The 26,257-nt window shown below is 40.0% G+C and overlaps 1 protein-coding gene across 2 annotated transcripts in view; it reads left to right on the top strand.

The window, feature by feature from the left end:
- epha3 (eph receptor A3) overlaps positions 1-25,647 on the top strand; it is a 288,707-nt gene extending 263,060 nt beyond the window's left edge. For both annotated transcript variants that reach the window (XM_063050489.1, XM_063050488.1), the window contains exons 16-17: positions 13,079-13,234; positions 24,727-25,647. In XM_063050489.1, the coding sequence (XP_062906559.1) occupies positions 13,079-13,234; positions 24,727-24,832 (262 nt within the window). In that variant the 3' untranslated portion in view covers positions 24,833-25,647. The remainder of the gene's footprint in view (positions 1-13,078; positions 13,235-24,726) is intronic.
- The last annotated feature ends 610 nt before the right edge of the window (positions 25,648-26,257 follow it).

Genomic DNA, 26,257 nt, shown 5'->3' with positions numbered 1-26,257 from the left:
TTCTCCACCACGACAAGGTGACAATCCACGGAGAAGGTTAGATGTTTAGTGACAAGCCAAAGCTTGTTAACCTCCCAAGTACAGGCCATAAGCTTCTCATGTTTTTGGACTACCTATGATTTAACCAGTTAAGATATTTTCAACTGTATGCTTGTAGAGTTTGTTAGATGTTCAATGACAAGGCAAAGCTCCTTAACCTCCTAACTAGAGGCCCTTCAGCCTTCCGAGTCTCAACCATCAAGAACCCATTTGTACTAATCCCATTTTATTCTCCCATATTTCCATTAACCTGTCCCCAGATTCTGGCACCTCCACACTAGGGATAATTTACAGTGCCCAACTAACCTACCAATCCTTGAGAAGTTGAAGGAAACCCACATGGTTACAAATGCCCACAGACAGTGCCAGAAGTGAGGGGTGAACCTGGATCATTGAAGCTTTGAGGCAGCAGCTTTCCTAACTGTGCTTCCTCAAAGGCTGTGAAAGACTCATACTCAGATTAAAAGCTTCACACAAAATACCCTTTTATTTTTAACATATGTTCAGATATCTACTGCAGTTTGTGTTAGCCAGAATTGGTTCACTTTCCACTCCACCCCCAACTTTGAGAAACTTAGCATTGGTGATTTATTAAAGGCATTAATGCTCGAGTTGGAAACAGCAGGAGAGCAACTCAGCTTGTAAGAGCAGTGGGGAGAAAAACATCCCTAATTTGTCTGTTCCTGTCTAAATCAATAGGATGCATGACCCAGTCAATAAATTGCATGGTCCAGGCCACAGACAGGCATCTGGGTCACATGCTGATGCATGTAACTGTTCCGGAATATACCACCATTCTCTAACTCTTGTATTGAGACAACATCGATTCTTCACAGTTAGATCCAAATTCCTTTAGACTATTAAATTGTCCAGATGTCTTTCCTCAGGAGGGGGATGGGGTAGGAGTGGGGAGGGGCTATCTTTACAAACATTGGGCAGTGATAGGTTTGGGGAAGCAATTTCTCCAAATACTGGCAACACCAGATTTTAAGGTTAGTTAAACATTGCATTTTTAACCTAAGTAACTGCATACGTTGCAAGTGTATTTAGCTTCTGCCTAACAGTTCCCAGTTTCAAAGGCTGGACTATTTAAAGAAAAGATGAAATCTTCAATTTATTTATATTTCAATTTTCAAGCATTATCCTGCTTTCAACACTGGAAGCTAGAAACGGCAATAAGCAACTTTATCATGGAAATTCCTGGCAGACTCCTCTCGCTTTCTATTTTGTAACGTTTATAGAGCTATTGATAATAAACCACTTCTAGAGAGATGAAACATTTACTATAAGTGCAGCATCTTAATAGAATTGTTGATCATAATTCCCTGGCTTAAATGTGCCCCAGCAAAAGGTAAATATATCTGAATTGGACCAGAGTAACAACAATTTTGTTTTAGTAAAACTCTAAATCACATGAGCCATGTCCTCTGAATAGCAAAGTAAGTTTGATTTTCCCTTTGCTGGAAGGAGGACCCAGTGCTCATGCTGGAAGTAAATTTCTTTCAGGAGAAACCAAGATTGAATTAGATCACAATTTTCCCTTGGTATTGATGCTACTGTTTCATATTTCTGAGAGCTCATTTAGATCTCCGAAAGCTATTTTATCATGGAAATCAGAATGAAGGTCAAGCAAAGGGATAATTTATTATTTAGGAAAGTCCTAGAGGAGGAGAGGGAGAGATAACGATTTAAGGGAAGGTATGTCAAAGCTTAGGACATAGTCTGTTAAGGCATAGCCACCACTGCTGAAGTAATTTCAAAGCAAGGATGTTCAAAATAGCCAAATCTGGAAAAACTCAGATTATTGTAGCTCATTCACAGAATGTGGGTGTCACTGGCATGGCCAGCGTAGTGTCCTTGTGAAATCGGAGCAGAACCACCTGCCTGAGCCACTGCAGCTTCCATGGACAGAACTGATAAGAATCAATCACTTCGCTATGGATCTAAGTTGCATACTGTCACATTACTTAAAGGCAGATTTCCTTCCCTAGCAGCAAACCTGCTATTATCATTGTCACTATTACCGATACAAGCTTTTTATTTCATTTTCATTTAACCAATTGGATGGTGGGACTTGACACTGTATTGTCAAGTCTTTTGTATAAGCCTCTGAATTATAGTCCAGTAGCAAAGCCATCGTGGCACTGTATACTTGAGAGCTTGGTGGATTGTAGAACTAGAACAGACTATAATAATGAGGATGAAGATAATGAAGCATGAGTCTTGTAAAATTGTGAGGTGGAAATCCATATGGGTAACATGAGATTACTCATTATTGGTCAGACAAAAATCATGTTATTTAAAATCATGTTAATAAAAATCATGAATGTTAATTAAACAGCTGGATACATATTTCCAGAAGTCAGAGACACACTATCTGCCAAAGAGATCTCAAACAAACTGAACCAAGATGGAACTCCAATCACCCCAACTGGACTTATTTTCACCAAGTGATTAGAAATGTCAGAAGCAATTCTTCAGAAATAGAAGGATGTAACATAACCAGAAGAGTAGCAAGCAAAGAACAGCAAAAATAAATCAGACGGGAAGTGGGAGCACTGGAAAAACCTTCTCCACCCAACTCTCACACCTTTTAATCAACGTTTCCTGCACATTCAATGTCTGACCACAAAACTGTTGCCTCTAACATCTATGAATTTTAAAGACCTTGTCCAACTCATACCTGAACTGCTCTTATAATCAAAGGCTTCTTTGAAGCTGTCTCAGGGTATATAAGCTGATTTAACATACTGTTACCTTATAGAAGGGAAAAAAAACTCAGTCTGTGGTAGGGATCCCTTGAAGTAGGTGAAAGCACCTTTTGCATTGCACTTGGAAGGAATACTTGGCTGTATTGCAGGCTCGCAGAAGTGCAGGGATGCAATGAAGTGTGTTGTTATGGACATCACTCTGGCCACTTCTCTTTGCACAAGGAAACTGCCTTAAGTGCACATCATTTAGATAGAAAGCTTTTATTCTCTGTATGATCCTGCCACCCATCTTTAATCATGGTAGCGTGCACACATTCCTTGACAATGCTTCGCATCAGATGAAAGTGTCCTGGTTGGATTCTGATGTAATTCTTTACAGCCACTTCTTGAGGTCTGAGTTGTGAGGAAAAGTACTACTACTGTATTATGGGAAATTCAACTCCTAATGTCCTCTGTTCCCAACCCTAACTCAAATACAAGCACAATTCTGGAACTGTCATTGCCACTAATGCAGTTTTGTCGTCGTGGTTATCCCTCGAGGTCGAGGATGATGGTCTTCGTTCTGTTGATCTACTTATGCACTCTCAAGTTGCTTATGAGTCCAATCTTGGCTTTGAAAGTTCTTCCGCATTCAGGACAGGTAGTTCCAGATGGCAGATCGGGCTTTGGTTGTTGCTGCCTCTCTTTCCATTTTCTTCTCTTTTCTTCTAATTCTGCACATCCGTTGGCTTCGAAAGTTGCTGTTCCTTCTCGGATGATGGCTTGCCAGAGTTTTCTGTCCTTGGCATTGGTTTCCCAATTGTTGATGTTAATGTTACATTTCTTCATGTTGGCTTTTAAGACGTCTTTGAATCTCTTCTGTCGTCCGCCTCTTTTACGTTTGCCTTCTTTAAACTGGGAGTAGAAGATTTGTTTCGGCAGACATTTGTCTTTCATCCGAACAACATGATCGCTCCATCTTAGTTGGTTCTTGATGAAGCAGGCTTCAATGCTTGTTGTTTTTGTTTCATTTAGCACACTGACGTTGGTTCTTCTATCTTCCCAGCTGATATTTAAGATGTTTCCAAGACAGCGTTGATGGAACTTTTCAAGTTTTGCATCACTTGTATGGATAAAGGTATCATAAAAGCTTCATTTAGATTATGAGGACACTCAGTCTTGGTTTATTGTCATTTAGAAATGCATGTATTAAAAAATGATACAATGTTCCTCCAGAATGATATCACAAGAAGACACACGACAAACCAAGGCTAAAACTGACAAAACCATATAATTATAACATATAGTTACAACAGTGCAAAACAATACCATAATTTGATAAAGAGCAGACCATGGGCACGGTAAAAAAAAAAGTCTCAAAGTCCCAAGAGACTCATCATCCTACGCAGGTGGCAGAAGGGAGGAACTCTCCCCACAACGAACCTCCAAGTGCTGCCAACTCGCCGATGCAGCACCATTGGAAGCACCCGACCGCAGCAGACTCTGAGTCTGTCCAAAAACTTCTAGCCTCTGACCAACCCCTCCGACACAGCCTCTCCAAGCACTATCCTCTGTCAAGCGCTTCGACCCCTCCCCGGCCGCCGAGCAACAAGCAAAGCTGAGGACTTGGGGACTTCTCCTCTGGAGATCCTGGACCACACAGTAGCAGCAGCAGCGAAGCAGGCATTTCAGAAGTTTCACCAGATGTTCCTCTGTGCTCTCACGTCCATCTCCATCAAATCAGAATTGTGCACGGCACCCTACTTGACAAATAACAGACATCATCACCGGAGTGGCTGCTGCGAGCTGTGTCACACCGCCATCTTCCCTACTCCTCTCATCATGAGTTGAGAGAGGAGTGAACACAGAACTGGGTGATATTACAGAGGTAGAAATAAGCAGTCCAAAGCTCAGACATGACATCAATATTGCAAATGATATAATTAGACTGGCATCTTTTCCACAGCAGTGTTTTTTAATCTATGTAGCTTTCTCCATTGTGGAGGAGATCACATTGTGAGCTCCAAATGCCAAATACCTGATAAGAAGAAATGCAAGTAAGTTGGCCTCCATCTTATTAGTTATTCAATCTCTTTTGTTCTCACCACTATCTCCCTCTCCACTATTTAAAATGCACTAAATATGATCTTTGAAGTATTTGTAAAATTTTATGGGTTCTTAAATTTCAGATTTCCAGCTTCTGAGTTTCATAATGATCATGTTATGATTGCGTTCACTGTAGTACTCAAAAGGGAAAAATGAAAAACAGCTACTAACATTTCAGATCTAATAAAGACAGACTTTTGCATTATAGATTTCTGACCAGTTATACATGCCATCTAGTCAGATCTGCTCATCAGTAAAACACCCATCAAAGCACCAGTATAATCCACTCTAATAACTGGCTTTGTGAATATTCTTTTTTCTTTTTGTTTTATGTAGTCCCTGATCTTCTTAACTTCTATACCTGTTCCTAAGGGGTACAAATTAGTTCACTATCATATTTAACCATTTCTGAGGCCTGAGGAGAGGACAAAGGAGATGTAAGGATGCTAGCTTGCAGGTCACCCTTGGACAAGGTGTAGCATCTGCTTAGCCCCCAGATCAGGGTCACATGAAGCCATGGGAGCAGGGGGTGGATGGTCATATGAGCAGCTGGTGCATATCACAAGCAGGGGCGTATCTAAGGAAAATAGCGCCTATGGTAAGCACTGAAATTGCGCCCTTGTCCAAACATCTGACACCCATCTTTTAGATAACTTTACCATAATATCAGCTCAAAAATACAAGTCAAACTCATTAATTTTTAAGTAACAAATTATGGCACTACATGAAAATTATAACTGCACCTTCCATGCTTTCACTGATGCTTCACTGCTTCACTCCTTCACTCCTTGCACTCCACCAGGTTTTGGACTCTGACTTAACAACCACAGGCACGGCCCTTTTGAGTTTTTCCCAGCGCTGTGTTGAATGAGAGAAAAGCACATGGAGAGCTTCGATGGTTCCAAAAAACATGACCATCATTGTATCCTGCTTGGCTGCATGTACATCCACCAAGTTGAGTGAGTGATTGTCACAATTCACAAACACTGCCAGGTTGTTTTTCTCACTTATTCTTTGATGAACATCACTGTGATGTGTCCAGCCATCACAGCAACGTTGTCATAACACTGTGACCGACAATCTTGTAACTCCATTTCATCCTTCCCTAGCTTTTTCAAGCTGTCTTCAACCATGCTGTCAGCATCATTCTGGCTTATCTGGATAAAACCAATGAGGATTGATGGTCTGACTGGGAATAGAGAAGACAAAAGATACAAAATGCAGACAATTTTTAGAAGGGGAATAGACCAGCCTCACTGTTCTGGAAATACTTCAAACCCAGCTTTATTATTTTTGTTCTCAACACGTCAGCCAGAATTGCTTTTCCAGTATCCTTGTCAAACTTCACAAGTCCAACGTCATGCTGTTCAATCACTTCTGGTATGACAATTCGAGGCTCTTTGACACCATCCAGTTCACTAGCTTCAGTGTCGTCAGGTTCAATCTCATCAATAAACTCAATATCACCACCACCACCATCGTCTTCCCCTCCTGTCACATCCACGTTCTCTGTGGCAGCCTCACTCTTAATCTCGTCATACTTGGATTTATCTGACTTGACTTCCTCCTCGGCTTGTGACGCATTTGTACTTGATCCACCTTCGGATCCTAACAAACTTGTAGCAGGTGCAGGCGACTCCATGGAACGTGTTGAACTACTTGTTCCGGGCTTTTCAAAGAAGGGCATGAAGAACTTGCTCGACTTCTTGGCTTCCTCCGCCTCCAACTTTTGTCTCTTCCGTCCTTCAGCTCCACTTTCCTTCTTCGTGAAGAAACGTTTCATGGTCTTCTTACATAATGCTCTGAAATAAGGCCATCCTCGTGTTTCTCACCCATGATAATCAAAGACAGATCATACATCTGAAGAAAATTCTTCTTTTCACTATCCGAGGATGTCTTGCCTGACTTTAATAGAAACTGCTCAGTTGCGCCCCCCCCCTTCAAGTGGCGCCCAGGGCACATGCCATCCCTTAGATACACCACTGATCACAAGTCCTGGTTATGCAATCACTGACACCAGGCAAACAATCTCTGAGGCGTATTGATAATGACTGGGGTCACCCGTCTTGTAAAGACACTGCCAGGAAGAAAGTAATGACCAAGAGCAATCATGGTCATGGATAAGACCATGAACGCCCATGCCAATATGACATGGCACGTGATGATGATGATGAAGGAGAGGACAAAGAAACAAAAGAGCAAAAGCTACAGAAAAGGAATATGAGAGAGACTTGGAGCAACACAAAAGTTAAACAGAAGTTTATTTTATAATAATAGGATGAAGAGGAGAGTTGGAACAATATTGGCATTTTAAAGAAGCTAGTGATGATATTTTAAGATATTTAAAAATAAAGTAAGAGAAGAATGGTTTAGCAGTTATGGGAGAGGAAGGAGATGACATCCTCGAGATAGAATCAATGGCAGTGACTTGCTAAAATTAAATATAAGCAAAATAAAATGATGAAGATAACAACAGCCCTGCAGATTGACTAACTTTCAGGAGCAGGTAGTTTCCAGTCTAGTCTTTCAGAAAAAGTAGTGGAGCAAATTATAAGCACTCCAACTATAACATTCAATAGTTCTTTCAGTTTAGGAAATTTTCCTTTTGAATGGAAAATTATACATGTCGTTTGACAATTTGAGAGAGGTGAGAGACAAAATATAGTTAACCTGCGTACTTGGGAAATTATTAGAATTTGTAATTAAGAACACAAAACTTGAACAGTAAATTTTTTTCAGTTGAGCAGGGATGGGCAGCAGTAATATGTCATTTGTTTTCCCTGAAGATTTTAATTGAATATTTTGAAGAATTGACAAAAGTAGTGAGCATTGGAGTGTCTCTGCATGTTATTTATGCAGATGTTTAAGGAGCATTTGATAAAGCCCCTTATAAGATGCTTTCAGCTTAATTTGAAGATCAATGAATTGTTGATTTGGCCAGAATATTAACGGGCAAACATTAGGAAGAGCACAGGGATAATTGGCACACTCTCATACACTGGCAGGAAACATCTAGTGAGGCCTCGCAAGGATTTGTGTTTGGACTGAAATATTTGCTGAATTAAAGAATGAAAAGCAGTTATCAATGTTTGCTGCTGGTACAAAGATAGACCACATTATAGGTGATACAAATATAAAAGAATGACAGGGAGATATTAGTTAATTGAAATAATGGGCAAAGCTTCAATAAATTCATTTTGATATATGGCAAGGATTAGGGTGAGAACATTGTCATCCATCTTGGTCTCGAGATGAAAGAACGTACTACTGTTTACACTTGAAATTAAATCAGGAAAACTTTTACTTGCAAAAGGCAGGTAGAAATTTGGAACTCCATTGTGTAAATGATAACTACTGCTTAATCATTAAATTTTAAATTTGAGATCGATGTATTCTGTAAAAAAAGGTACTATAAGATTGAGGAAATGTGACAAATGAAGATCAACTATATCTCTTTAAATGGCAGAAGATGCTTGGGAGGCTAAATGCTCCAAAACTGCACCTCCCTTTTCACTGATGTTGGAATCTCACCGATAAGTATGAAAATTAGAGTGACCTTGCACTCTGATAAAATTCCTCCAAATTAAATAGACAAATTCCAATCTAAATATATGGTGATCAATGCAGCACAGAGGCTTCACAGCTTCAGAGATGTGTGTTCCATTCTGATCTTTGGTGCTCTCTAAGTGGAGTTTGTACCTTCTCCCTCGGACTATGCATGTCTCCACTAGCGGGGTCTGTTTTCCTCCCGTACCCCAATGATGTGCAGTTTGGTAGACAAAAAAGCCACTGTGAATTGTGACTAGTGTGAAACTTTCTGATAACGTTGATCTGGACAGTAAGGTTAACGTCGAATCTGGCGGAAATTGATGGGAACGCAGAGAGAATAAAGTCAAGCTAGAGAAGAATTAGTGTGAAAATATGTGTTTGTCAGTGAATGGACCAAAAGCCTATTTTTGTTCAGAATGTCTCTATGAATAACAACCTAGACATGTCCTCACAGAGGAGACACTGCAGGCAAGCTTAGATAGTGAAGAAAGTAGTTTTGTATTTTAGAGTACTTCTTAACCCTGGATTTAGATTTTAATGAATGGAGCTTTTACCAAATGAATGGAGCTTCTGCAGCTCTGCTGGCAATGTTACAGCAGGTAACTGAAAGGAATTCCTGTAAGCGTTTATACTGCGACTAATCCTTAGGCTGCTGTTCAGATAATATTTATAAAGATCAAATAATGAAAGAGGGTGTACTGAACTATGTTTTAAAATGTGTTGCATGTAATATATGATAAAGAAAACAAAATAAACTTTGTATAGCTAACAACTCATTTGTAGAAACATGCATCTTAAAAAAGATATAATAAACTGATTTGTTATCACAGCTATAGCTCTTTTTAAAGTAACATTTACTGCGAGCAAAATGCATATATCCACATATGTTGACATAACCTATATATTATATTTCTATAAAGATATTAAAAATAAGTACTGTATGTGTGTATTAATACATATATATTGTATGTAAACTGATTCAGAATGAATGCAAAAATCTTTGCTGCAAGGCCATATTAAACGTGAACTCCTTTTCCTTTTTGTGAAATACATAATGAAACAGATGGTTGCTGACTAAACAGATACCAGGACTGGCAGTTACATGAAAGCTACGTGCTACTCAGGGATCCGTGAGCCCATATGTGAGGATCACTTGAAAGTAATTCCTACATGCTGTGGGACCCATCAAGAACATGCCCTATATTCCAACGTGGCTCTGTTGCAGCACGTGTGTACAGCTTGTAGGTGACATTTGAAGAATTGACTAGGCCTTTAACTCTGTAGGAAATGAAAAAGATTGCCATTAATACAAAATGTGTTTTGCTTAATTACCTCGGAATTTGTTTCCCTGAAGGACCATCTCTACTGCAACATGCTCATGTGATCGTACCAGACCAAAATTCCTGCATTATTATCCAGACAATTAAAATGTGCAAAATATGGGGACACCAGTCTGTCCCGAAACAAGGCATGAAGGGAACCTTTTTGCAGGCTGTCAGGCCAGAGATGTGAGTGAACGGGGAGAAAGGTCAAGATAATTTGAGGCCAGAGACTGCCTGCCGATTTCCAAAGAAAGGCTTGCTGTCTATTTATGAAGTGTCTAATAATCCCTGGGATCATTCAAGAACACCATTCAGTCTTTCCATTATTTTAAAATAATCCACATTAGCCGATTTAATAGAAAAAGGTAATACTGTAAAACGTCTTCACACTACTAGGCGTTTTGCGGGCAGTTAAATACTGATTGTAAAAACGGTGAATGGCTACTGATGTTTCTTTCAGTACCTTGCTACTGAAAGTTGTGTTTCCTTGTTTTAAGTATTAGGTTGTAAAAGCTGCCCATGGTCATGAACTTTTTGTTAGTGATAGTAAAGTTCATCATTTGACCACACACAACAGAGGTTACTCCCCTCCCAGGGAGCCATCTTTTACTTGACTGTAAGTAGCGAATCAATACTTCAGTGCAGATTGGTAAACCTCCAAGGTACAAATTGACCAGTATTTAATCCACGCATTGATTCTTAACATAATTTTCTAGCTCTGTTTCACTGCCTCCGGGCCATACTAACAAACGCTGCAGAACTTTCCAGTAATGTCGATCTGCACAGTCAGGTTAACATTGATTAACCCCCCGTCCCAGAAAGCCAAGTAAAAGATACAATTTCCGACCAAAGTACTTCTATAATCTTTATTATTCATCCGCCTACCTACATGGACACATTCCATTCTCTTCAAAATCAGAATCAGGTTTAATATCACTGTCATATACCATGAAATGTGTTGTTTTGTGGCAGCAGCACAGCACACTACATCAAAAAAACATAAATTACAGTGAGAAATATATTTTGTATTGCTGTTCCTAGCAATATTTTCTACTATTTGCTCATGTCATCTTGGATAGTCTAAATCTATTTAGACTTAGTTTCGTCGACTCAGATCAATCACATCCTATAACCCACCAGCCAGCGATGAATGGTACAAAGCAGGCTCTCAGCCAATGGGCGCTAGCCTTTCTTTTCCATTGAAGCCAGTCAGGCCTGGTATAAAATGTGCTAGTGATTGGCTGTGGCCTTGTTCAAGCTTGTGCTGAAGGTTATCTCTTTTCTTTAGTGGCTTTACTGACTCAATATCATGGGAGAACTCTTAGAAAAAGTTTTGAGAGCATCTGGCATACTCCAGATGTCACAGCTCACAGTGTCAGATCATTAAGCAAAAGAGGAAGATAGGCAGCTGCTTCGTCCTGAGGTCAATTAGGTTAATTGATTCTGTTGAGGTACGCCTGTAAAATGCCCGGGAGCCAGACAATTACAAACTCAGGCAATCTGCAAACTTCCTTCAGCACAGCAATTAATCTGTATTTGTCCCAACTAGTGAAAAAAAAGGTTTGATGATCTTAAAGGGACAGTCCACTTAAAATACATTCCCAAATCAGCAGCAAACGTTCCTCCTTATGCCTTGTTTGGCACATCGGACGGCAACCTTGCCATTTCTTTAGCGTTTGTTAGTTTTACGAGGCCGAGCTGCTACCTTGAGGCTCAACCAAGCACGGATGGAAAGCATGCTAGCAGCCTGCTGGATTCGAACCCAAGACCTCGTGTTCCGAAGTCCAGGCACGGATAGCACGTCATCACCGGCACAAAATCAGCAGTAAAATAATGTAGAAAGTTGTTCATCCAATAATATAAGGAACTGTCACTTGTCAACCAGTTTATAGTAGATCCAGTAAGAAGGTAAAGTGCTTGGTGATCCCATACTGTTAGGAAATGAATGTTATAAAAAGGTAGGAGTGAGATTCAATTATAAACAGCCTGGTTTACTGAGCATTTGTAGTTTGCTTATTCTGTCAGATTTACACAGGAGGTACATGTTTTGAAACATATGTTTATAATAGTAATTCCCTTTTCTTGCAGTAAAAATTTAACTAATTTTAACAAATATAAAAAGGCAAATATATATTGCATAAAGGATAAATGAAAATTAAATTTCTCAAGAGTCCCCCTATTGATCTATTTTACTTAAAGCAAAATACCCATTATTTTTAAGAAGTTAAGGATCTGGTGAAGCTGGTGTTTACCAGACTGAATATCCAAGAATCATGCACATAACTAGATTGAGTTATGATCCAGGCACAGCTTTTAATTCGCTGTAGGAGCTTGACAGCTGAACACCAAACCAGAAACTGTCCAAAATGCCACAGGGGGTATAAAGAGAAATGTTAACATCAGTCTTCATCAGCAAGGGTGTGGCCAGTTTCTCACCGTAATTGAGTGGGGAATGCTATCTGGTAGGAGTGGAACTGGGAACAGGAGCACAGGCCACATCTTCTTGATATTAGCTAAGAATTTAGAAAGGGGGTCCGTAGGGCATCGCAGGTAGAAGGAAGGGGGTGCATGGAACACATGGTCTTCAGTATTTTCCCAAGGAATCTAAAGTAGCAGTTTGCCCAAAAGGAAACAAAAAATATTATTTTCACATGTCATGAGGTTCAGTGAAAAAAATTGTTTTACATGCCATTCATACATATCATTTTATTACAACAGCACATGTGGTATAATATAATAACGACAAAATTATGAATTCAATTCTTATTAAGGTTGAATTTCAGTGACCCCTGCACTGGGTTTCCACCAGGTAGGTGGGGTTAAAACAGGCCCTCCACAACCCAGCCATACCTCAATTCTAGTCTCAGCTGAGGAGCTGAGTTGTAGGAATCCACATGTCAGGCAGCAGTGTTGATGGGGGCTGATCAGTGACAAAATATTGGCAAAGAGTAGGGGTCACCCTCAGGTTGTCTGTCACACTCTTATTGACTGTACTTCATTGTCAGCTAGAGCCCATGGATAATTCAAACAGTCCCTCATTTCAAACGGAGTCTTGTGCTGCCCATTAGGGGCCAATAACAAGGATTTTGTTTTTCAAATGTACGTTCTCCTCAAGGATTGTAAATCTCTTAGTTTGACTGTTTGCTTCTGCGGAATACTGACCCTGAGTGGATGGTGTGAGCTGATGTCTGCATAGTGGTCAGTCAATGCTATAATGTGACAGCTTGAACAGCTCAGGCCAGAGTGACAGATAAATTTCATGGAGGTGCTGCAAAGCTGCCTGCAGCCTGCAAGCGCCTGTTGATTCTGGTTAACGCTTTCTCGTACACTGCTCTCTACTTACTCCTGGCTTCCTGATTTCCTTCCAATTAGGCCATCCAATCTGCTGCTCGACCGGAGCAATGCAGACGTCACAGCTTTCTGCTCCGCGGGTGACTGGCTGGATGGTGTGCGGATGGGACAGTACAAGGACAGCTTCATGGGGACCGGGTACAACACCTGTGACATGGTGGCAAAATTGTCCTCAGAGTAAGATTGCCTTTTATCACCAATATATTTTGCAGAAGGTATACAAATAGTAAAATTGTGCTGCTTTCTGAAATGACTCGCACCATTATCAATCCTGTTATTATATGTCAGTAATGTGTAGCATAAGTATAGGGAGAGGTGGGACTTTATTCATTAAAGAATTCTCCTATGTGACTTTAAAGCCTGAAATATTACAGAAGCAAACCAATGTCAATGGTTTAGGTCGTGTGATGCAGAAACAACTGGAATCATTGATATCTGTGATATTGTCCAAAAATAAACCTCTCAGGTTTCCTGGTCATTCAGCAGTTAAATGAAATGGGCAAGGCTGTTTTGAGCTGTATGAAAAGTGAGATTTCAGGCCTGACAGAAGATTTTGACTGTGTATGAAAACCTGAGTCATGGAGCAATGGGTTCATACAATTGGTCTTTGTCAAATTGGAGAGAGGATTAACTGCAAATGCAGTAATATGGAGCAAAGAAACAAACTTCTGAAGCAGGACGTGAACCCAAAACAGTGACCTCCTCTTTGTTTCCATAGATACCACCTAACGCAGCTGAATTTCTCCAACAGTTTGATTATTTTCTAGTTATTCGGGGTTCCTACACCCAATGAGCACTAATAAATGAACACTTAACTGCCTTTCACTGTCATTTCTCATGCTTGCCACAAAAAGTAGGACAACCTGCTAATGCTTAAGTCCAGGCTAATGTATTATTAGTCTGTGGCTGTTTTCCCTACTTTCTCCCATGGAGATGCTTTGGAACATTATGTGTAAAGTAGATACTCATCTCTGAAGTGCACCGGATTTGAAGTTCTGAAACATTTTGATTATGGTTCCTCATGAAGGATGTCTGACTATATTATTTACCATTGGAATCCAAGTTAGTATCAACATTAGAAGTGATCAAAAACAGATGCCTAGGATTAAAACCCTGGTCAGAGCATTCAGTATTGACAGTGTGTTTTACTCCACTCCAGGAATTTTGTTCAAACCTCTGGTGTCTCATGGGACATTGACTTGCATATTGAAAGGTCCTGCCTCTAACTCACAAAAGCCCTTTGACTTCTCATGAACCTTTGATTCTTCTAATAATTAATGAAGTTCAATATAATTCCTCTCATCTTCTGATCTTTCTGTTATCCTTGAGAAACCATTGGTACTGGATTAAAAATCAGGAAAATCCAAAGAGATAAGGAAATACATTTAAGAAAAGAGAGGGGAAAACCCACACCAAATTATCCAATGGATTCTAGGTAACCATGTAGTCAGTCCAAGCATAGGTTACAAAGGGATTGAACTATTTCCAATGCCTCTCATCGGCTCCTAGATAGATCCAAGCAGGTCCATTAATAGATAAGTCAACTCAGTCATGAGATAACTTAACCCAGGCAACCTGTTCATATTCTATACCTTCACAGTATGGTCAGGGTCAATTTTGACCCGGCCCAAGAATCCCCTCATAACAAGTGTCTATACCAAATTTTGAACCACAGATCTATTTAGAATGTATACATAGCTTATCTGACATTAATAAATGGGTGATTAATCCTTAATTAATGTTTCAGAGATCTAAATTCAATAGATATTGGTCAAATTTGACCCAGAACAGCTTCAATGTACAAAAAATTGAAGCACCTATACAAAAGTATAAATTTTTAAATATTTTCACTTTTGCGCATTTTGGGTCACCTTAGGAAGTCATCAAATTTCGGCTAAAAAAATGGCATTTAGGGTGTTTTTACAGCTGTCAAATGTCAAAACAGGTCAAATTTGACCCGAACAGTATTTAAGGGTTAAATCATCAGATCACTTTAAGCAGGGGTCCCCAACCTTTCTCGCACTGTGGACCGGTTTCATATTGACAATATTCTTGCAGACCGGCCGACCGGGGGCGGGGGGGGGTGGGTAGGGTTGCCAACGGGCAAGAGTAGCAGTCAAATACATTGGGTTTACCCCGACGAAGACTACAATGACCATGAATCCTTGCGCGGGCTCCGGTGCGCATGCGTGACTTTGGCATGTCTGTACATGCCCATCTATTTCTACAAATCGTTCTTGGCGATTCTGTTCAGGGGCGGGGGGTGTTAATCACGACCGGAATATAGGTGATAAGTGACTAATACACTAAATTTCTTCTCTAAAAGGGATTATCTAACGAATTTAATATTAAACACACAGCGCATATAATTTCCTCGCATGAATATAGTGATAAGTCAATTATCAGGGAGGACGGGGAGCTTGAAGTAAGTGTTGAACGAACTTCCAGTAGAAGTGGTAGAGGCGGGTTCGATATTATCATTTAAAGAAAAATTGGATAGCTATATGGACCGGAAAGAAATGGAGGGTTATGGGCTGAGTGCAGGTCGGTGGGACTAAGTGAGAGTAGCGTTCGGCACGGACTAGAAGGGCAGAGATCGCCTGTTTCCGTGCTGTAATTGTTATATGGTTATATAAGTCAATAGCATCATCACATTTTAAGTAACGTTTGTATATTAAACACGCAGCATATATTTTCCCTGTATGAACATATTTAATCATTACAACACACCAATATCGCTGAATCAATGGGAGCCCTGGGCTTGTTTTCCTGCAACAAGACCGTCCTATCGAGGGGTGATAGGAGACAGTGATACTCGAAGGAGGTTCCTTGTGTCCAGTCTATTGCGCAATTTAGTTTTCGTTGCATTCATTGCAGAGATATGTTGGAAATGGAAGCAACGTTTTCAGTGCTTTCATGGCTATCTCAGGATATTTAGCCTTGACTTTGATCCAGAATGCCGGCAGAGATGTTATGTCAAACATACTTTTCAGCCCGCCGTCATTTGCAAGCTCGAGGAGTTGATCTCCTTCCCTCGCTGACATGTATGACGCGCGGGCAATCACCTCGCATGCGTAATGGCTCAACAGTGGGCGTGACAGGGAATGAGGAAAGGCGCAGCTGACTCATATCGCCAAATCATATCGTTTCCTTGCGGCCCGGTAGCAAATGCTTTGCGGCCCAGTACCGGTCCACGGCCCGGTGGTTGGGGACCGCCGACTTAAAGTATTCAGTAGGAAGGAGTAAATTAATTCATTACCAGACTACCTCCAGGCCAACAGTATAATTTGGAACCCCTTCCATCTATGCAAACTTAATTTTAAAGTTATTGAACTTCTACGGATTGTGTTTACATATAAATGTTGAAAATTGACTGCAGTAGAATTTGCAAATGAGCCAATGCATTCTCCAAATCCAAGGTGTCTAGATCCATGGATCATATTTCTTAGTGAAATTACAACAATGTTTTTCAAGATGCATGAGGAAATGGTTGTTTTAATGACATGGATGGAACATCAGATATCAATGAAACGGAATCACTTGCTAAGTGCAAGCTATAAAATCTGCCTAGTGTTTAGTGCTGACTGCTTAATGGAATCACATAGTTAAGACATTTAAATTGGCTCTAAGTCCATTTTAAATCTTTAGATAAATCATAACTTTGCCAACATTCTTCACAAGTTACGGCATTTTGCAGGTTACTTGTGGAATCAGAAGTGCAGTTGTAACTAGATCTGCAAACTGGAGCAGGTTGGTGGGGGGTTAAAATTGTCCACTGCCCCTTTCTGACTGACCATCATTTTGCCTTTTACCTCTTCTTCTCACCTGCCCATCACATCCCTCTATTGCCCTTCCTCATTTCCTTTCTCCCATGGTTGACTCTCCTCTCCTATTAGATTTCTTCTTCTTCAACCCTTTACCTCCTCTACCTATCACTTCCCAGCTTCTTACTTCATGTCCCCTTCAACCATCTATCCATTTTTCACCTCACCTGGTTTCACCTTCCCCTGCCCCCACATTCTTATTCTGTTTTCTACCCTTTCCTTTCCTGTCCTGATGAAGGGTCTTGGCCTGAAATGTTGACTGTTTATTCCTCTCCATAGGCGCTGCATGGCCTGCTGTGTTCCTTTCGTATTTTGTATGTTTTGCTCCAGATTTCCAGTACCTGCATTAGCTCTTGTGTTTATTATTTTCTGTTGCCTGTTGCCTTTTCCAGTGACAGAAGTGATCTTATAGATGATTCCCATCCTAATGCATAACTCCAGAAGTTCCATTCGGCAACAGGGATGCCAGTAAAATGCAGTGAGATTTCTCTCTGAGGCACGAATGCAGTATTAGAAGCTGCTCAACTGGAAGTATATATTAGATTATAGAATACGCCTGCCACAAATTTTGCTTGAATTCAATGATACAGCTAGTAGAGCTTCTGCCTTACAATATCACAGACCTGGGTTCATCCTGACCTTCAGTTCATCTGGGTAGTTTGCACATTCTCTCTGTGACCATGAGGATATCCTTCAGGTGGTACAAGAAGAACAGGGTGATCTGCTTCAATGACATATTGCTCAATTGCACTGACAAATACTCTGATGAAATGCTTTGAGAGGTTGGCCAAGGCTAGAATCAACTCCTGCCTAAGCAAGGACTTGGATCGACTACAATTTGCCAATCGCCACAATATACCTACAGCTCACTGGCTCTCCTCTGGGCCTTCAATCACCTGAACAATAGCAATGCCTACTTCAGGCTGCTGTTTAATGATTACAACTCGGCGTTCAGCGCAATCATATCCTCAGTTCCAAACAGCAAGCTCAAACCCAGGGCTTCTGTGCCTCTCTCTGCAACTGGATCCTTGACTTCCTCTTTGGAAGATCACAGTCTTTGCAGGTCAGAAATAACATCTCCTCCTCACTGACCATCAACTCCAGCACACCTCAAGGATGTGTGTGTAACCTACTGCTTTACTCTGTCTACATCAACGATTGTATGACTAGGCACAGCTCAGGTGACATCTAGAAGTTTGCCGATGGTACAACTATTGTTGTCTGAATTTAACTTGCTAATAAGGTGGCTTACAGGAGCAAGATAGATCAGCTGGTTGAGTAATATCGCAGCAACAGCCTTGCACGCATCATCAATAAGACCAAGGAATTGATTGTGACCTTCAGGAAGAGGAAATCGAGGGATCCTGAGTGGAAAGGATGAGCAGTTTCGAGTTCTTGGGTTTCAACATCTCTGAGGATCTATCCTGGGCCAAACATATTGTTGCAATTAAAAAGAAGACATGACAGCGCATATATTTCATTAACAGTTTGAGGAGAATTGGCACGTCACCAAAGATTCTTCCAAGTTTCTACAGGTGTTCTATGGAGAGCATTCTAACCGGATGCATCATCATTTGGTATAAAAGGGAGATCGCACAGGATCAGAAAAAGCTTCAGAAAGTTGTAAACTCAGCCAGCTCCAGCATGGACAATAGCCTTCCCTGCTTTGAGGACATCTTCAAAAGGCGATACCTCAGAAAGCCGTCATCCATTATTAAGTACCCCTTTCACCTAGGACATGCCCTGTTCTCACTGCTACCATCAAGGAGAAGGTACAGGAGCCCGAAGACTCACGCTCCACCATCTGATTTCTGAATGGATAATGAACCCATGAACACTACCTCAGCACTTTTCCCCACTCTTTTTGCACTACATATTTAACGTAATTTTCTTTTTATATGTATATATATTTCTTATTGTAATTTATAGCTTTTATTATTTTGTATTGCAATATACTGCTGCTTCAAAACAACAAATTTCACAATATATGCCAGTGATATTTAACCTGATTCTGATTGTGGTCTACTTTCCTCCCATATTCCAACGATGTGCAGGATGGTAAGCTAATTGAACACTGTAAGTTATCCCTCGCATGCTGTTGAGCAGTCGAATCTGGAGAGCTGATCGGAGAGTAGGAAGAATAAAATGGAATGAGTGGAGAATTGGTGTAAATGGTGGGCGAAGGTCAATACAGACTTGACGGGTTGAGTAACCCATTTCTATGGTCTATGACTCAATGACAATCCAATCATCCAAGTTTTCATCTAAATAATTCCTTCTTGCACTTTTTTGCCTCCCTCATGTTTAGGACGTTTGGTCTATATGGATGATACTGTATTCATTTGCATTTGGTGCTGGTTCACATGGAGATAAAGGAACAGTTTAGTCATCAGTGCCAATAGCCACCGCCGATGTTAGCAAGTGAGGGAGTTACTTTGCTCACCACTGGGGCATGCATGAGGTTATGAGGGAGGGAAGTGAGGAGTGTAGTGGCAAACACGAACTTGGCCTGTAAACTGCGATGCCTTGCTAAAGAATGTATTCATTCCAGTACTTTTTAAATGTTCTAAGGGTGCCTGCCTCTACCACCTTCTTAGGCAGTGTGTTCCAGATGATAACCAACTTCTGAGTTAAAAATGTTTTCCTCAATTCTTCTAATACTCTCACTCCTCACCTTAAACTGATGCCCTCTGGTTTTGGACATCTCCATTCTGGGGTAAAGTTTCCAACGTTCCACCTTATCAATGGCCGTCATAATTTTGTATATCTCTGCCAGGTCCTTTGTCTGCCATTTCCACTCAAAAATAAACTCACCCTCTCTAGCCACCTCATAACTGAAATGTTCTGTCTGGTAAATTTCCTCTGCGCCCATTTCCAGCCATTCACATTCTTCCTTTTGTGTCATGACCAGTATTGTACACATTGCTCCTGCTGCAACCTAACCAAAGTTTTGTAAAATTGTACCAAGGCCTCCCTGCTCATAACTACTATGCCCCTGCTAATATGGTCGCCAGGGTAGTGTAGCAGTTGGAGTGATGTAATTACAGCTCAGGGCGTTCCAGAGGTCAGAGTTCAACTCTGGCACTGTTCTGTACAGACTTTCTATATGTCCTCCCCGATGAATATGCGGATTTTTCTCTGGGTCCTCCTGTTCGTTCCCACAGTTCAATGATATACCTGGTAGGTTAATTGGTATATGTAAATTGCCCCATGATTAGGTCAGGGTTAATCGGGTTTATTGGAGAGTTGCTTGCCACACCGGAAGAGCCTACTGTACATGGTATCGCTAAGTAAGTAAATAATAAACTCAATTATTCCACATGATTTCTTCACCATGTTCTGTAACTGTATCCTGTGTCTGTTATTGTAAGTGGAAATTACCAGCACTGCAAATAATAGAAGGTCTAGCCCAGGTTCCATGACAAGTGTGACTCTACCTTTCCTATTTTTATCAAAGGACATGCTCACATCCCAGTCTGTTTGTGACAGGGTGAAATTTGTTTCAAGAGTGAGGCAATATGATGGGGTGCTGACGTGTTGAATATTAAACTGTTATAACTGAGACTAAAGTAACATTATCTCCAATTGCTTTTAAAGAGGCTATTTTTGGTACATTTCAGTACCATTGTTAAGACCTGCTGAATAGAATCAAAGAGATTTTTTCCCCTTCAATACACAGGAAAAGCAAGTTCAAACAAGGGTTTGTCCTTTCACTGAATGAGATAGCTCACCCAAGAATGGCAAAGGAAGCAGAGTGAATTGAAAGTTTAATTCCCATTTTGAGGATTTTCAACATGTCTCTAGAAATAGATTTGCGCTGCACTCATGCCATTGGGATTACTGCAGTACTAGCTAGATGACTGCACGTTTGTACTGAATGAATACTCAATTGTGCTGAGTTAGTGACCATTTCTAGCAATAAGCTAAATGAAAAAAAATTGTCATAATATGAAATTTGGTAAGCACAATATATTGGCCTATGTAAGATTAAAAGAAAATTTGTTGGGTGCCCCATCTGTTTGAAAAGACAAGATACAAACTAGTTTTTTTAAATTACAGTAATAGAACAAAGAAACTCGAGTTGGGATCTCTTACGAAAACACAAATGATATCCTTGGTTAAACGGAGCTTTCAACATGTTTTAAACTTTTGTGGAGTGATGGTAAAAGTGATGATAAGATAAATATTTTTGAACATCAAACTGCTTTCCTAATCTATAAAAAAAATGGCAAATAGACGTTGATCAAGTAAGTTCACAACAGGAAGTGTTTGCTACTGTACCTAACAAGTTCTGATCGAGGTCTAGCAGCTCACAAAGGGACACGTGGGAGTTTACTGCACTGCCATATGTTAGCCTTTCCAGGAATAAACACTGCTGTTAGAAATTAAGAATTATAAACAGAGATGGAAATCAGAAACTTGGCTACTTAGACCAAGAATAAGCAGATTGAATTTAGTCTGTGCCCATGCCTAAGGAGTAAATGGCTCATATCAACTTTTCCAATCTGCAGTGTATTAAAAGAAGCAATCCTTTCCAATTTAGCTAAAACTGAATGGTTTGTTTTTAATAAAGAATCCAATTACAGTATTAGCAAAAGGGAAGTCACAGAAGAAACATACATACCTTGTGAAATTACCAGGAAAAGTCCATTTCTAAAGCCAATGCTGATTATATGGTTCTGCTTCTTTGCAAGAAGGCTCCTTCTGTCTCTTTTTCTTCTTTTTGTCTGATTTTGTTTTGATTATGCTAACTGGTTTCAGAGTGGAAATTTGTTCCCTGTTTTAGTTGCAGGGATTAAACCTGTAATATAATAGCACATGCACATTGAACTCCACTTGACTTCAGTGGGACTCTATGCTAGATACAGTGTTGAATTGGCACACAATACTACGTTTGTACAAAGACTTTTCTGTCCCATGCAAAAGAGGACATCACAGCATCAGTACCCTTTGGTAATAATTCTAATGGTATTACGCAGAATACAGTGTTCCTAGCCTCAACTTCAAACTCAGAAAGTAAATTCCTCAGTAGAACATTTTCTTTTCTTTCCTTTCCCTGCACCAGTTATTCTGTGGCCTTTTTAAATGAGCTAGATATTAGTACTGAAGTTCAGACTGTTCTTTAATGAAGAGCTGGACGCTGGACCTGCTGGGATCGAGACAGGTCAAATTCATTTGACATAGGATGTCTCCTTCCAGCAGAGAGAATAGACATTCATCCCATTCATCTGAGTCTCAGAATGTCAGCCGCCATATCATATAACATCTCTATACTTCTCTCACTTTACAAATTCTGATATATCATCCAACCCATCTTACACAAAAATGGCTAAATTCTCTACTACTGTTTTAACTGCTCAAATATTTGCCTAAATATTCCAAGGCATTACTGAAAATATTTAACAATTCTTCACTAGTAACTTGTTAATTATGTGTCTGAGATGGATCAACAGAAGATTCAGATATGGTTATCAGTGTGGTGTTGAATTCCAGTTTGACTGCTAGTCCCCAAAACCAAAGGTGTAAATGAGAATGGATCTGAGTACCCCATATTGCTATATCTATACTCTATTCTTGGTTGGTGCAACTGTAACAAAACCCAATTTCCCTCGGGATCAATAAAGTATGACTATGACTATGACTATGACTATGACTGATGATGCAGTTCAGCCAAGGGTTCTGGTGTACCTGCCATGTGTCATACACAGAGAAAAGCCCGGTAAAACATTGCCTTCGTGTTCTATCAGTTTCCTCTAAAAGCAAAGAAAATAAATCATTTGGGCCCTGATTATCCAAAAGCTGAAAATGGCAGCAAACCTCAACTATTTCCTGTGTGCCTCGCATTTGCCTCATTGGGACTTACAACTTATCCACTAGCCCCAAGTGACATAGGAAGATATTTAAAAATGCAAGATGAATGTCCTAAAGGGCCTTATGGGAAGGAATTACTGGAGCCTTAGGTTCCACACAACCAGGTCCAGAAACAGTTATTATCTATCAACCGTCAAGCTCCTGAACCAATGTGGATTCACTTACCTCAACTCTGAACTGACCGCTGAGCACGCTACGAACTTAGTCTCAAGACCTCTGCACCTCATGTCCTCAATATTTGTTATCTACTTATTTGTTTTTTGTTTATTGTTTTTATTTTATTGCAGAGTTTGTCTTCTGTTGCACGTTGGTTGCTTGTCAATCTTTGTGTGCAGTTTTTTTGTTTATTCTATTGTATTTCTTTGTTCTACAATAAAATGAATTTCAGTGTAGTATATGGTGACGTATACAGTATATCTTGCAACCTTGACAATCAGTAAAAGTGCTGCAATAATCATTTTGCAGCCATGATTTTGTACAAATCATTTTACCTATTTGCATGTGTCCAAACTACAAGGCTTGGATTTATTATCCTGGCATATTCCCCTGAAGAAGCATCTCAGTCCGAAACATCAACTGCTTATTCATTTCTATAGATGCTGCCTGCCCTGCTGAGTTCCTCTAACATTTTGTGTGTATTTTGTTTTGGATTTCCACCATATGCAGAATTTCCCGTGTTTATGCCAAGATTTTTCATTTCCAAGTCTTTTACGTTGACCTCAGTCTATAATGTTGCATATTATCTGTGCCTCACACGTTAATAACAAGTCCCCACTTGCCTTTGCTATTAGATTCTGATTTCACTAAGTACAGCTGTGACTCAACTAGCTCAGCATTTTTGAAGATGAAAAGAAATAACCTTAACGTGTAGATGTAATAAAGTGAATAATTGGTTTCAATTTCCATTTGTCTACTGTTCCATGTCAGTAGATAGCAGGATATGGTCAGCAGAATAGGGTACAATGCAGGAAGGAATCTGCTTGCTTCATTTAGGTTGAACTGACACTGATATGAAACAACTTCCTAAAAGAAAACTCATTGCTTTTCCTTTCACGAGGAATTCTGCAGACGCTGGAAATTCAAGCAACACACATCAAAGTAGCTGGTGAACGCAGCAGACCAGGCAGCATCTCTAGGAAGAGGTACAGTCGACATTTCGGGCTGAGACCCTTCGTCAGGACTAACTGAAGGAAGAGCTAGTAAGAGATTTGAAAGTGGGAGGGGGAGGGGGAGATCCCTTTTGCCAATCACCTGTCCAGCTCTTGGCTCCATCCCTCCCCCTCCTGTCTTCTCCTATTATTTTGGATCTCCCCCTCCCCCTCCCACTTTCAAATCTCTTACTAGCTCTTTTTTCAGTTAGTCCTGACGAAGGGTCTCGGCCCGAAACATCGACTGTACCTCTTCCAATAGAGGCTGCCTGGCCTGCTGCGTTCACCAGCAACTTTGATGTGTGTTGCTTGCTTTTCCTTTCACTAAGCTCAAATTATCCTGCCACTTTTGTGTTTGTGTGGCTTGAAACCACTTTTTATCAGTAGAACTGTAGCAATATAAGAGGATCCAAGACATCTTCAAGGAGTGGTGCCTCGAAAAGGCGGTGTCCATCCTTAAGGATCCCAACCACCCAGGACATGTCCTCTTTTCACTGTTACCATCTGGAAGGATGTACAGAAGCCTGAAGGCACACATTCAACAGTACAGGAACAGCTTCTTCCCCTCTGCCATCAGATTTCTGCATGGACTTTGAACCTGTGAACATTACTTCACTACTCTTTTTTAAAATTTCTTTTTTTAGTTAATTTAACTATTCTATGTTTTTTACTGTAATTCAATTTTTTTGTTCTATATTATCATGTATTGCATTGTACTGCTGCCACAAAATTAACAAATCTCATGACATTTGCCAGTGATATTAAACCTATTTCTAATTCTGATTCTTAACAACTTCATTCACTATTGTTGTGTCTTCCTTTGCAGTGATATAATGAAGCTCGGAGTTACTCTTTCTGGACATCAGAAAAAGATGGTGAGCAGCATCAAGCAATTGGAAACGCACACAAAGAACAGCCCCGTTCCAGTGTAAACTGCAAACCAAGCCAATGGGCATCAGACAGCAATGCAACAAGGATTTAACCAATGAGAAAGATACCACAATGGTATGGTGACTGATTATACTATGGAGGTCATGATAATGAGAAACCTGGTTTGGTCAGTTGATGTGGTGCGTGAAAGACTTTCAAGCTCTTTAAGTGTAAATGCCTTAAGCAAAAGGAATGATGGCTCTGTTTTCTACCTTTTTATATATTTAAAAAAAGGTGGTATGTTTAAGTATTATTTATGATGGTAAGAAAATTAAAATCACAAAACCTTTCAGCGCGCAGGCAACAGAAAAGAAAATCGAGTTAAATTTCTGTCATGGGAAAGAACGAAATACTTTTTTTTTGAAAGAAAAATATTATAGTTAGAGAGGTAAATGAACATTTGAACAAATGGTAAACGGATCTGTGAGTTAGAAGCAATGGAAATGGTGCAAGTGTGCGTGTGGCTTTCAGTTTTTAAATTGGTTAAATTATTGAAATGGGGCCGATTAAAATTTTGCGCAATACTGTAGGTTTTTCACAGTGATCGTAAAGTTTAATGAGTATCTTGCAGCATTATGTCTTAAACAATTTATAGTCCATATTTTAGACTTTGCTGTCAAAGTGAAGCCCCTTCCCTCAACTTTTCCTATTGTTCTGCCATGTTGGAGTGTGCACAGCCAATCATTAAACATTATTCTGTACAAGGCAACCCAATTTCATGTCTTAAAATGTTAATTCATTTTACAAAAAGGATATGTTTCCCCCACAGTATTGAAAATTTTGTGAAATATGTATTATCTACATTAAATTTTTTATCTATTTTTGTCACAATACTTTGCCATTGCTCTTATATTTAATGTTTGCATTATTGACACATACATGCACATCGACAGTATGGCAGCTAAGTTGTTTGAATTTTAACCCAGAATTCTGGCCTCTGCAGTCAAAGTAGTTTAATTTCTGATATGTAAATTGGTAGGTTCACATGCAACAGTTCATTCCTTATTTGAGCACTTCTTTCTACTGATCCCCTTTGAACTGAGGGGGTATTTATTTTGCACCCTATCCAAAAATAATATATGATTAGAAGTTTCCAATTCCTTCCGTGTGTGCCATAATTGCAGACCCTGTTCATGTGTTTGACACATTGCTCAGAGTCTGTTCCAATTGAACCGGCAATAGAGTTTATAGAATGTCACCACAGGGTGACGAAAGGGATGGATTTCACAGTGGTAGAAAAGGTTGCTCAGTCCTCGATGGATCATAGTGTGAACAAGTTCTAAGTTTCAATGTACGTACAACTCACAAGACACAGTAATATCTCCTGAGATTGGTGGTACCATCCAAATCACATGCACGTACTTTTGCGGAGTTCAATCTACTATATGTTGCTTTAGTGGGTGTTCACTTTATGTGTGAGTTTAGCA

Source organism: Mobula hypostoma, chromosome 6 (assembly GCF_963921235.1).
Source record: "Mobula hypostoma chromosome 6, sMobHyp1.1, whole genome shotgun sequence".
Classification (NCBI taxonomy): domain Eukaryota; kingdom Metazoa; phylum Chordata; class Chondrichthyes; order Myliobatiformes; family Myliobatidae; genus Mobula; species Mobula hypostoma.
The sequence above is the reverse complement of the archived record's forward strand: the minus strand, read 5'-3'. Positions and strand labels throughout refer to the sequence as shown.